The sequence below is a fragment of the Cynocephalus volans genome, chromosome 4 (assembly GCF_027409185.1).
Source record: "Cynocephalus volans isolate mCynVol1 chromosome 4, mCynVol1.pri, whole genome shotgun sequence".
NCBI lineage: Eukaryota > Metazoa > Chordata > Mammalia > Dermoptera > Cynocephalidae > Cynocephalus > Cynocephalus volans.
The window spans coordinates 83951101-83965209 of record NC_084463.1 but is presented as its reverse complement, the minus strand read 5'-3'; the positions used below and the strand labels follow the sequence as shown (position 1 = coordinate 83965209).

The following is a 14109-nucleotide window of genomic DNA, read 5'->3' as shown; positions in this document are numbered from 1 at the left end:
ATCCTTTGGTCATTTTAGTTCTAATGGTAGCCATTTCCATTCTCAGAGACTTTTTTAGATATGGGATGAAATTAGATTTGGAAGAGGCTAATCTAAGAGTGTGAAATCATGTATATATGTTCCTGTGACAAAACCCCAAAAGGAAGTTTGAAATTTGTCTGTCATAAAATGGTAAAAGTGATATTTTGCTTTTACATAGAACTGAGTAAGATAAATGTTGAAATAGCTTTTTCTTTTCCCAAAAGATGTAGGGGCTTGATCCCAGTCCAAGCTTGTTAAGGAAATAGTTTTTGTTTTTCTAAACCTCACCTAGGGATGAGGGGAATGAAAGGAGGTGGAAACACTGGAAAAATTTATTTAACATTGTATAGTTCAGGTCCCAGTTGTTTTTTTTAATGGTAAAATATACCTAACATAAACTTTACCATTTGACCATTTTTAAGTGTACAATTCAGTGGCATCATGTACATTGACAGTGTTGCGCAACCATCACCGCTATCCATTTTCAGAACTTTTTTCATCATCTCAAACAGAAGCTCTGTATCTATGAAATAGTAACTCCTCTTTCCACTGTCTTACTTGCCTCCCTCTCCCTGCAGCCCCTAGTAACTTTCTGTCTCTATGAACTTGCCTATTCTGGGTAACTCATGTAAGCAAAGTTATAACAATACTTTTCTTTTTGTATGAGACTTATTTCACTTAGCATAATGTTTTGATTTGTCCATGTTGGTGAGTGTATACGAGTTTCATTGTTTTTTAAGGCTAAGTAATATTCCGTAGTATGTATACTGTATACCACTTTTAAAAAAAAAAAATCTATTTGTTGGTGGACATTTGGATTGTTCCCACCTTTTGGCTATTGTGAACAATCCTGTATGAACACTGGTGTACAAGTCTCTACTTTCAGTTCTTTTGGGTATATATCTAGAAATGGAATTGCTGGATCAAATGCTAATACTATGTTTGACTTTTTAAAGAACCACTGTGCTGTTTTCCATAGTGTCTGCATAACTTATACTCTCACCAGCAATTGACAAGGGTTCCAATTCTCCACATACTTGCCAGTGCTTATTTTCTGGTGTTTTTTATTTAATTTTAATTTATTTTGATTTTATTTATAATGGCCGTCCTAATGGGTATGAAGTGGTATCAGCTGTGGTCAGGTCCCAGTTCTAGACCATGGTGAGATTTTATGAGGACTCTTGGGCAGTTCTCTCAGATTTTGACCTACGTTTAACTTGTTGACAATTGAGTATGCTGGCTTAATAAACTATCCATTTTTCTTTGTAAAGAAAACTATCCATTTTCTTTTTAAAGAAAAATGGTGTCCAAAATTATTTGAAATTTATATTTCATCATCTAATTTCACCCTTTTTCCAATGAATTTGAGGGCTTGGAGCTTGAAGAAGTTTTTACAATTTTGATTAAAAAAATATTATTATAAAACTTGAAATGCTTTTATAAACATTAGGCTGCGGTCTATTTTTCTTTGTTGGTAATCCCTGTGTAATAATGCAATACTAATTAAGTAGATTTGTTGTAAACCATTGTTTCTACATTGTGACACTAAAAAAAAGCCATTAGTTTTCACAGAGTTTTCATTTAAGGATCTGAATACATGATTTTTTAATAAGATGCCACTTAATTTGTTGTATTTCAGGTTTTTTTACTCAAACATCAAAATGGAAAAACAAATTAGCTGTCATGGTTAGAGGACATTCAGTATTTTTGTGTGCTTAATATTCAAGTTATTAATTCACTAATGCTATTTCCAGGCTTAAATTTGGAAACTGTTTAAACAGAATATCAGTAATAATTCCATTTAAATCCTCAATTCCTGTGGATGGTTGTTATCATTAGTGAATATAAAAGAACATTCTTTGTTGCAGTAACTAAATCAGAATCTCTCTGAAACATATATTCTCAACCTTGGCACTACTGACGTTTTGGGCTGGCTAACTCTGTTGTAGGAGGACTGTGAATTGTAGACTGTTTAGTGGTGTCCCTGGCCTCTAGCCGGTAAATAGCAGTAGCAACCCTTCTCATCGCAAGTTGTGACACCAAAAATGTCTCCAGACATTGCCAAGTGTCTCCTGGTGGTGGTGTTGGTGGGGTGGGGTGCATAATTCCCCTCATTTTAGAACACTGTTCTGGGAGAAAATAATAATAACTACCATTTTTTTTTTTTGAGGTCTTGCTATATGAGTATGTCAGGCCCTTTGCGTACATTAATACTTTTAATTGTCTGTGAGGATTTTACCATGGTCTTTTTGACTGTAGAGTTTAAGCTTTTAACCACCATGTCTTTCTGTGTGTGTGTAAGTTAGTAGCCAAACCAGAGTTTGAACTTGATCCTGTATACAATATAGTGCTCTTTGAGGATTTTAAGCAGGAACATAAAATGAGCAAACAAAATTTGTGTTTTAAAAGTATCAATCTCTCCATGGTTTATGTTGGGGGAGGTGTGGAAAAAGCACCTGGAGATATGGTTGAAAAATGTTTCATGTTCTGTATAAAGTGTATGCTAATTTTTAAAATGAAAGTAGTTTCTTAACCTCTGTGTTCAATTTCCTTATCTATTAGATGAAAGTGATAAAGATTACCACATAGGAGTATAAAACATAATCAGATCACATAGAATTACACATAAGAAATATTCAGCTGTATTAGTCCGTTTCTGTTGCTTATAACAAAACACTTGGAACTGGGTAATTTATAAAGAAAATGAAATTTATTGCTTACTGTTTCTTAGGCTGGGAAGTCCAAAGTCCATCTGGTGGTGGTGACAGTGACCCAAGGGTCTCACATTGCATGGTGGTGGAAGCAGAGAGCAGAGAAAGATACTCTCCTCTTCTTTTAAAGCCCTCAGGATCACGCCCCTGACTACCATTTTTAATTCGTTCACTACTGCGTGGTCCTACAAGCCAGTCACCTCTTCAAGGCTCCACCTTTCAATCACCATAACAGGATTTTCCACCCTCCTAACAGTCACAGTGGGGGCCAATTTTCTAATACATAAAACTTGGGGGACACAATTCAAGCTTCAGTGAGTTTTGGGGGGACATAATTCAGTCCACTACATCAGCTTTGATGCATGTTTTAGCTATGAGGATGATGATAGATTGATTGACTCTTGCAGGTCAAACTTAAGTTTTAATCATGTTTTCTTTTTCTTTTTCTTTCTTTCTTTCTTTTTTTTTTTTTTTTTTTTAAATATATGAGTTTTATCCTAGAATTTACAGATATGACTTCAGGGTAGTACAGTACAATAAAATCTTAACCACTGCCTTCTGATCTCTACTACTGTTATTTTGGCTTTTCAGTTTATGGGGAAAACAGATGGAGACTATTATACTCTGGATGACATGTTTGTCTCCAAAGCAGCCGAGAGAGAATGTCTTAGTGAAGAGGAAGAGAACCAGAGGAAAAAAGCTATTGCTGAGCATCAGAGTCTTGTTGCACAAATGGAAAAATGTCTGTACTGTTTTGACAGCTCTCAATTTCCCAAGCACCTTATTGTTGCAGTAGGTGTTAAGGTAAGAAATATATTTATTGCTTTTTGCTTACTTTCCCATAGGACCTGTTTGTTTCTTCATAGAATATTTCACAGTTTGAAGAAGTTCATTATATTTTCTTTGCTTAACTTGTTTATTGGGTCTCACCCTGAACAGTCTTTAAAGTTCATGAAAACAGAACTTTTGTTCACCATTGTATACCAAGCTTCTAGCCTTGTTCTTAGTATAAAATAGTCCTTAATTTATAGATTTAATTGTTATATTAAGTAAATAATTTTTGTATACCTGGTATATATCAGACCCTAATTAGTCACTGGGGAAAACTAGAGAATCAGACTTTTGGAGCTTGTATTCTAGTGAAATAGGGCAGAAAATAAATAAAATAATAATTGCCCTGATTGAAGAGAATCTTAATTGTAATAAAACAAATAAAGCGAGGAAATGGGATAAATTGATGGTGGAGTTATTATTTTTGATAACATGGTCCAGAAGGCTTCTCTGAGGTATTTTTTTAAAATTATCTGTTAAAGCATAATCAATTACCCATATCTGTGGGGTGCAGTATTGAATATCAATACCTCTATACAATATGTAATGCTCAAGTCAGGCTAATTAGTATATTCAACATTATACAGTGTAATCATTTTTTGTGGCCTTTTTGCAATTTCTTGCTAACTCCCTCTACCCCTTTCCCACTTCAGGTGGTGTCGGTTCTGTTCTCTCCTTTTCAAAGATCAGTGTATTATTGTGATTGTTGTATCTTTTTCCTTTCTTTCTTCTTATTTTTTAGCTTCCACTTGTGAATGAGGACATTCTTTTTCTGTGCATGGTTTTTTTTGGGGGGGGTAATTTTTATATATTTATTTTAAAATATTAATTATTTAATTTTAAAAATTGAAACATAGTTAATTGTACATATCTGTGGGTGCAGACTTGAATATCAATACCTGTGTGCAATACATGATGCCCAAATCAGGTTAATTAGTTTATTCAGCATTATACAATGTAATCATTTTTTGTGTCCTTTACCAATTCCTCCCTTACACTCTCTCATCCTCCCCTTTTCCCACCTCTGGGAAACTCAGTTCTGTTCTCTCCTTTTGAAATTTCAAGGTATTGTGATTGTTGTGTTTTTCTTTATTTTTTAAAAATTTATTTGTTTATTTTTTAGCTCCTACTTATGAGTGAGGACATGCAGTATTTCTCTTTCTGTGCCTGGCTTATTTCACTTAGCATAATTTTCTCTAAGTTCATCCTTGTTGCTTTGAATGACAGAATTTCATTCCTTTTTATGGCAGAATAGTATTCCATTGTGTATATATACCACATTTTCCTTATCCAGTTGTCTCTTGATGGACATTTAGGTTGGTTCCATATCTTGGCTATTGTAAATAGAGCTGTAATAAACATGAGAGTGCACTTATCCCTTCAACATGATGATTTCTATTCTGTTAGGTATATACCCAGCCAGTGGGATTGCTGGATCATATGGTAGTTCTGTCTGTAGTTGTTCACAAATTTCCATACTATTTTCTATAATGGCTGTGCTAATTTACAGTCCCACCGAAAGTGTAGGAGGGTTCCCCTTTCTCTGCATCCTCACCAGCCATTTGTTATTCCCTGACTTTTTGATAATGTCCAGTCTAACTGGGATGAAATGATATTTCAGTGTGGTTTTGATTTGTATTTTCCTGATGCTTAGTGATTTTGAGCATTTTTTCATGTGTCTGTTGGCCATTTGTATATCTTTGAGAAATGCCTATTGAGCTCCGTTGTCCATTTATTAATGGATGTACTTGTTTTTTTTTACTGCTAAGTTGTTTGAGTTCCTTGTATATTCTGGTCATTAATCCCTTGTTGGATGTGTAGTTTGCAAATGTTTTCTCCCATTCTGTAGGTTTTCTTTTCAGTCTATTCTTTCTTTTGCTGTGCAAAAGCATTTTAACTTGATATACTCCCATTTGTTTTTCTTTTGTTGCCTGTGCTTTCAGAGTTTTATTCATAAAGTCTTTGTCCAGTCCTACTTCTTGAAGTGTTTCCGCTATGTTTTCTTTTAGGAGTTTTATAGTTTCAGGTCTTATATGTAAGTCTTTAATCCATTTTGAGTTGATTTTGGTATATGGTGAGAGGTACAGGTCTAGTTTCATTCTTCTACATGTGGATGTCCTGTTTTCTTAGCACTGTTTATTGGAGAGGCAGTCTTTTCCCCCATGTATGTTTTTGATGCCTTTTTCAAAGATCAGTTGACTGTAAGTGTGCAGGTTGATTTCTGGGTTCTCCATTCTGTTCCATTGGTCTTAGTGTCTGTTTTTATGCCAGTACCATGTTGGTTTGGTTACTGTAGCTTTGTAGTATAATTTGAGGTCAGGTAGTGTTATGCCTTGGGCTTGTTCCATATGAATGTTAGTGTTGTTTTTTTCTGTTTCAATGGAAAATGTCATTGGTGTTTTGAGGGGATTGCATTGAATCTATAGATCCCTTTGGGTAGTATGGATATTTTCACAATGTTAGTTCTTCCAATCCAAGAGCATGGAATGTCTTTCCATCTTTTTGTGTCTTCTTTGATTTCTTTCAACAGTGATTTGTAGTACTCATTGTAGAGATATTTCACCTCCTTGGTTAAGTTGATTCTTAGGTATTTTAGCTTTTTGGTAACTATCATAAATGTGCTTGCTTTCTTGATGTCTGCTAGTTTGTTATTGGAGTATACACACACTACTGGTGTTTGCATGTTGATTTTATATCATACAATTTTACTGAAATTGTTAAGGTTTTCTGCAAACAGGGACAGTTTGACATCATCTTTTCTAGTCTGGATGCCCTTGGTTTCTTTCTCCTGCCTGATTGCTTTGGCTAGTACTTCAAATACTATGTTAAATAGGGTGGTGAGAGTGGGCATCCTTGTCTTTTTCCTGTTCTTAAGAGAAAAGCTTTTAGCTTTTTCCTGTTCAGGGTGATATTGATGGTGGGTTTTTTGTATATGGCTCTTATTGTATTGAGATACTTTCCTTCTATACCTAATTTGCTGAGAATTTTTATCGGCCAGCAGTGTTGAATTTTGTCAAATGCTTTTTCTGCAGCTATTGAGATAATCATATTATTTTTGTCCTTGGTTTTGTTGATATGGCTTGTCCCATTTATTGACTCATTTATGTTGAACCATCCTTGCATCTCTGGGATGAGTCCCACTTGATCATGATATATAATTTTTTTGGATGTGTTGCTACATTCTGTTTACTAAAATTTTGTTGAAGATACTTGTTGATATGTTCATCAGAGATAATGGATTGTAGTTTTCTTTCTTTTTGTATCTTTGTGTGGTTTTGGTATCAGGGTGATGCTGGCATCATCGAATCAGTTTTGGAGAGTGGCCTCTTTTTCAATTTTTTGGAATAGTTTGAAGAGAATTGGTATTAATTTCTCTTTAAAAGTTTGTTAGAATTCAGCAGTAGAGCCAGTTGGTCCTGGGCTTTTTTTTGTTGGGAGACTGCCGATGACTGCTTCAATTTCATTGCTCATTATTGGTATATTCAGGTTTTACATTTACTCTTGGTTCAGTCATGGTGGTTTGTATTTTTCCAGAATTTTATCCATATTCTCCAAGGTTTGAAATTTGTTGGCATGTAGTTGTTTATAATAGCCTAATGAGTTTTTGTATTTCTGTGCTATTGGTTGTAATGTATCCCTTTTCATTTCTGATTTTTGTTATTTGGATCTTCTCTCTTCTTTTTTTTTTTTTAAGCCTAGTAGTAGATTGTCTATTTTGTTTATCTTTTCAAAAAGCCAACTTTTAGTTTTATTGATTTTTTTTGTATCATTTTTTTGGCTTCTGTTTCATTTAGTTCTGCTCTTATCTTAATTATTTCTGTATATTAATTTTGGGATTGGATTGTTTATGTTTTTCTAGTTCTTTGAGGTGTCGCATTAGGTTGTTTGAAATCTTTCTGCTTTTGATATAAGCATTTATTGCAATAAACTTCCGTCTTATTAAAGCTTTTGCAGTATCCCACAGGTTTTTGGTATGATGTGTTTTTATTTTCATTAGTTTTGAGAAATTTTTTGATTTCTTGTGTAATTTCTTTTTGGACCCATATGTCATTCAGGAGCATGTTGTTTAATTTCCATGTGGCTGTAGAGTGTTCAGAGTTTTGCTTGTTATTGGCTTCTAGTTTTGAAGCATTTTGGTCTGAAAAGATGCTTGAAATGATTTCAATTTTTAAAAATTTGTTGAGATTTGATTTGTCACCTAACATGTGGTCTATCCTAGAGAATGTTCTGTGTTCTGATAAGAATGTATATTCTGTAGTTGTTGGATGAAATATTATGCTCAGCTCTTTCTCTGTTCTCCACTGGTGACGCTCCTTGTATCAATGCCATTGAGTTGTTAGCAGGCCCCCTGCACGGTGGCTGTGGTCGCAAGCTGCCCTTGCAGTGGTAGTGGCTGTGGCAGTGGCTCTGGTGGAACGTCCACATGGATGGTGGAACATACCACATTAAGCAGTGTCTGTGGTAGTCTTCTCTGAGGTATGTTGGTAAAGATAGGTAAGATGGAAAAGAGGAAATGACATGAAGATATGAATGAATAATGTTTCAGGAAGGAGCATCGGGGACTGAAGAGCCTTGAGGAAGAAATGAGCTTTTCATTGATGAAGTGGAGAGAAGCCTGGAGTGGAGTATGTGAGAAAAAAAAGAAGAGGTTGAATGAATTAATTCTAGTTTTGGGAGCTACTAGTTTGGAGAATATATATTTACATGTTTTTTAATTGTTTCTTGCACTTACACACACACCCTTTTCCACCCACACACCTACTCTTTAATATCTTTTGGTCATTATGATAGTCAGTTTATCTGTCTGGATTTTGGTTTCTTTTACTTCCGTTCTTTTTCTTCTTTCTTTCTTTCCCTCCATACTTTACTAACAAGGTAAACATAAAAATTCCATTGAAAATTCAGCCAAAAATAAAAAAATAAAAACCTTAACCAATTACTTGTATTAATTTTTCTAATTTTCTTTCCAGACTTTCACATAAACATTTTCTTTTTTATAATTATCGTCTTACATATAAATATTTCATTCCCCTTTTGTCTGATCATCCACACCTTTAAAAATGTAAGTGTAAATTGAACATCAAGTAACATTTAAAGTTTTCCTAAAATGCCTTAGGAGAAGTTTCGGGGTGTTTATTCAATGACTTGATTTTCCCTAATATACTGAAGACAGGCTGGGTGCAGGGAGGCACAGAGGTGTTAAGTGTACAAGCCATTTTTTAGCCTCCTACTTTATAGGCTGCATCCCAAAGTAGGCATTTCTCAGTTCATTGGCCAAAACTGTTGGCCAGTAACAGACATTTCCATTTTTTCAACTCTTGCATACATTTTTTTCCCCTTCTTAGTTTTCTTTTTCTGCTGTGAGGTAATCCATGTTTTCCAATTAATCATTTCTAGTGGTATTAAATTCTTCTCTTTGCTTTCAATTTACTGTGAGTTAATCTGTTTTTTCCCTCTTGGACTAAGCTTTTCATACTGAAGGATATGAAGTCATTTGAATCTTTCCTTCTCCATCTATGGTTTATTCTGCTGTCTTTGCTCTAAAAAATTACCATCTACCTTAAGCCTTTCACTGTAAATATTTCAATATAGAAATGTTTGAAATATTGATTAGAAGGAATTTCATTATATCTGACTGCCTGTCTCATTCATTGTAGCAAATAGAACACTTTCTTAACCCGAATAAATAATAACAAATTATTCCCCTTAGTTATTCCTTAAGTTAATCATATATGATAATGAGTTTCAAAGGAATTGCTATGCCCTTAAGCTGAAACAGTATTTCAAAGCAATTCAGCAATTCTTACTTGGCTTGGATTTCTAATATTTAAAGTAACATCTTAGATCCAAAATACATTATTGAAAGTATTTTAGCACTCATTAGTTAGACAGTTAATAACTTCTCATTAGCTATCCATGCCTCCTCCTTCCTTTTTTAATAAAAGTCATCTGTACACATCCTTTTTTAAAAAAATAGTCTTTATCTTTTAGAAAATATTTAGATTTACAGAAAAATTGAGATAATATATAGAGTTTCATATAGCTCGCTATTAACATCTTACACTACTAGTATAGTATATTTGTTGTTACAATTCGTTAATCAGTGCTGATATTGTTACTGAATAGTTTGTTCAGATTTACTTAGTCTTTACCTCATGTCCTATTTCTCTTCCAAGATCCCATCCAAGATGCCACATTACATTTAGTAGTCATGTCTCATTAGGCTCTTCTTGGCTGGAACAGTTTCTTAGACTTTCCTTATTTTTGATAACCTTGACAGTTTTAAGGAGTATGTCTCCTCTCTGTTGGATTTGGCGCTCTGCTACATAAATTATTTGGAATTTTTCTGCATGGGAGATTTGTCTCTTCTCACCTGTTAACTTATGTATTTATTCAATTATTTTTTTATGTCATTATGGACTCATGGATACTTATTTTATGTGTTCTATTATAACCAGATACTACATTATTAATTTTGTTGCTCAAGTTCTTACAGCTTTGGCTATTGAGAACACTTTTAGTTGGCTCCTGTATCTTTTTGACATACCCCCATGAATGGGGTTTTTGCTTTTTATTTATTTATTTATTTTTGAGGATTTTCTTACTTTCTGGAATGATAAAATGCTCCGGGCTAATCTTGTGTATTTTCTGACCCAGTCTTGGAGTCAGCCATTTCTCCGAGGTATTGGAGAATGTATTAGAAACCAGGGTCTGGATATCATTACTACTGGGATGTTTCTTTTAGTCCCTCTCAGGGACAGAGTAAAGAAATATATATGTGTATACTAACCTGTGTTAATATACATATCTGTTAATTTTTCTGTTTGTAATCATCAATGTCTATATCAAGCTAAACATGATTTCATACTGATGTCTTCAACCCTAATCCACATGAATTATTCTAGCCCCCTCTGCATGCTTATCTATAAATTCCCACTCCACCATCCATTTAACTCCAGTTCAATTGTATAGCAGTATCAGAATTGCTAACCTTTACCCCTGTGGGAAACAGTTTTTTAAACTAGAGTAGAGTGGGTATGTCCAGTTGCTTTTGCCTTTAGTTTACAGACTCCACTCATTTCCAAAATTACTTAGGTCAGCACCTTTTGCTCTCTACCCTCTTCAGGTGTATTATTTCCTGCATTTGTAAACAATTAGATTTTCCTGTCACAGTCTCCATTCCTTACTGGGATCCCTTGATTTCCTAAATCATTTTTTAAAATTTGCATATGTGAAGGTTCATTCTTTGTGCTTTAAAATGCTGGGGGCTTTTGAGGAATTGTCAACAGACACAAAGAATGGTTGCATATTGTGATGATGAATAAGCTAACTATCCAGTTTAACCGTCACACATTGTACACAATTATTGCAAATCAATGTTGTACCCCACATGTATGTATAATAAATTATCAAAAAAAAGAGAAAAAAAGAAAAAATTTAAAAATTAAAAATTAAAAAAATAATAAAAAATCAAGATAAGGGTTATTCTTTGGGGAACAGTAGTGAGTGGAAGATGATTTGCGAGGGGTGGTTCTAGCTGCTGGTGTTGTTCTGTTTCCGGATGTAGTGCTGATTATACAGTTATGTACTTCATGAAAATTCATCAGTTATATACTTATGAACTGAGTATTTTTCCATATGGGTATTATAATTAAATAAAGTCTTTAAAAAGCTTCTAATATAAAAGTATGCTGTGAGTTTTGTCAAATATATAATGTCATATATTCATCACTAAAGTATCAAAAAAATAGTTTTACTGCCTTAAAAATCCCCAGGACTCCTGTTATTCAGCCATCCCTGCTTCTCCTTGTACTCCTGGTAACCGTTGATCTTTTTATTGTCTCCACTGCCCTTTCCAGAATGTCGCATAATTGGACTCATGCCTGATGTAGTCATTTCAGACTGGCTTCTTTTATTTAGCAATATGCTTTTAAGTTTCTTCCGTATCTATCCCTGGAATAATAGCTCATTTCTTTTTATTGCTGAATAATATTCCATTGTAATGGTTGTGCCAGTTTAAGGACATCCCATTTGCTTCCAGTTTTTGGCAATTATGAATGAAGCTGCTATAAACATTTACATCTAGGTTTTTGTGTGCACATAAGTTTTCAAATCAGTTGGGTTAATACTAGCTGAATTGTATGATAAGACTATAGTTAGCTTTGTAAGAAACTGCCAAACTATCTTCCAAAGTACCTACCAGTTTTGCATTCCAAACATCAGTGAGTGAATTCCTGTTACTCCACATCTTTGCCAGCATTTGGTATTGTCACTTTTTTGGATTTAGTAATTTTTAATGTCGTATTTCATTGTTGTTTTAACTTGCAGTTTTCTAATGACAGAGATATTGAGCATCTTTTCTTGTAATTATTTGCCAGCTGTATATCTTCTTTGGTGAGGTGTCTCTTCAGATCTTTTGCCCATGTATTAAATGAGTTGTTTTCTTGTTGAGGAGCTTTAAGAGGTTTTTGTTTGTTTGTTTTTGTATATTTTGTATATTTTGATACAAGTCCTTTATCGGATATCCATTTTGCAAATATTTTCTCCCACCCAGTGCTTGTGTTTTCATTCTTTTAACAGTGTCTTTTATAGAGCAGAAGTATTTAATTTTCATAAAGTTCAGGTTATCAACTTTTTCTTTAATGGATTATGCTTTTGGTGAATTCTAAAAACTCATTAAACCCAAGTCACTTAGATTTTCTTCTGTGATTTTTTTTTCTAGAAGTTTTATAGTTTTGCCTTCTACATTTAGAATTAATTTTTGTGAAAGGTGTGAGATTTGTCTATGGATTTATGTTTTTTGCATGTGGATGTCCAAATGTTCCAGCACCATTTTTTGAAAAGACCATCCTTTCTCCATTGAATTGCCTTTGTTCCTTTATCAGAGTTGATTATATTCATGTGGGCCTGTCTCTGGGCTGTTTTGCTGTGTTTGTTCTTTCACCAGTATCACACTGTCTTGGTTATGATAGCTTTATAGTAAGTTTTGAAGTTGGGTAGCATGAGTCCTCCAGCTTTGTTGTTCTTAGTATTGCATTGGCTAGTCTGGATCTTTTGCCTTTTTATACAAATTTTAGAATCACTTTTTGATCTACAAAATAGCTTCCTGGGATTTTGATTGGGACTGCGTTGAATCTGTAGATCAGCTTGAGAAGAACTGAAATCCTAACAATATCGAGTCTTCTAATCTATGAATATAATATTTCTTCACTTATTTAGATCTTTTTTGGTTTCCTATAGCAGAATTTTACAGCTTTTCACACCTAGATCTGGTGCATATTTCATTAGATTCATACCAAAGTATTATACTTTTTGGGTGCTATTATAAATCATACTGTATTTTAAATTTTAAATTCCAGTTCTTCATTGTTGGTATGTAGGAAAACAGTTACTTTTGTGTATTAACCTTATATCCTGTAACCTTGCTATAATCACTTATTAGTTCCAAAAGTTTGTTTGTTGATTCTTTATGATTTTCCACATAGACATCATGTCATATAGGAATCCTGCTGGATTTAATGTATGAATTTTGGGGGAACAAAGACATTTAGCACCCCACAAACTCCTTATGATTAGATTTGTAGAAGAGGTTTGTGTTTCTTTGCTCATTGTTGATTCCCTAGCTTGTAGAGCAGTGTGTGGCATTATTGTAGGCCCTCAGTAATTACTGATTCATGAATAAATGTCTCTGCTCACTTTGTCAAATTGTTTTTTATGTGTTCTAATTTATTTATTTTAGGTTTTAATTAATCTGTTTTTCTTTTCTCATTTATATGTCTATTTTCGTTTGGGAAAAATGATTTTTAATACCTATTTTAGGTGATATTTATGTTTATAATGCTTTAAAAAATGAACTTTATCGCAGTTTTCTTACCTATGATTGACACTTGTACCTAGCTCATTATCTTAGTAATCATGTAGGAAGTTTAGTTATTTCTTTCAGTATTTCATTTTCTAAGTTGCTTACAGACATTCCCAGTGCTCTTAATGGGAATGTCTGTTCTTTTTATGAATGTGGTTGTGAAATTACTGTAAATTTAGGTAAATATCTGTATCTACTCTTACTTTGTCCTTTCTCAGCAAAGTTTTAAAAATTTTCATTATTTTGTAAAATAGATCAATAAATAATGCCTGCCGTGAAAAATATTTCCAATCAGAACCTAACAAAAATAATAGAAAATAAGACCAAACTCCTTTGCAGAGTATTATTTATGCTCCTCATGAAACCATGCGCTCAGTGCATAGATACTAATTGACTTTTTTTTTAAAAAAGACAGTTTGTGTATAATGGAAAAATAGCACCAACTTTTAAGTAATACATGTATGTAAATAAACAGCATTAAGTAATCTTCAGGTTATTTCTTCTCCCTTTTAGCTGGGTTAATTTTTTTTTCTTGGCTAATAAGGGTGGGCCTGATTGATAGATATCAGTTAGACTATTCTACCATCACCAGGGCATGTATCTTTTTTTCTTGCAAAACTTGTACTGTTTTAAGGGTTTTCAAAGTATATCGCTCCATCAAATCAAGGATAAAGGGTCTGTCAT

The 14109-nt window shown here is 33.7% G+C and overlaps 1 protein-coding gene across 4 annotated transcripts in view; it reads left to right on the top strand.

Annotated features, from left to right (window-relative positions):
- Positions 1 to 14109, top strand: part of LOC134374796 (CWF19-like protein 2) — a 97691-nt gene that overhangs the window by 61727 nt on the left and 21855 nt on the right. For all 4 annotated transcript variants that reach the window (XM_063092796.1, XM_063092794.1, XM_063092793.1 and 1 more), the window contains one exon: positions 3324 to 3536. In XM_063092796.1, the coding sequence (XP_062948866.1) occupies positions 3324 to 3536 (213 nt within the window). The remainder of the gene's footprint in view (positions 1 to 3323; positions 3537 to 14109) is intronic.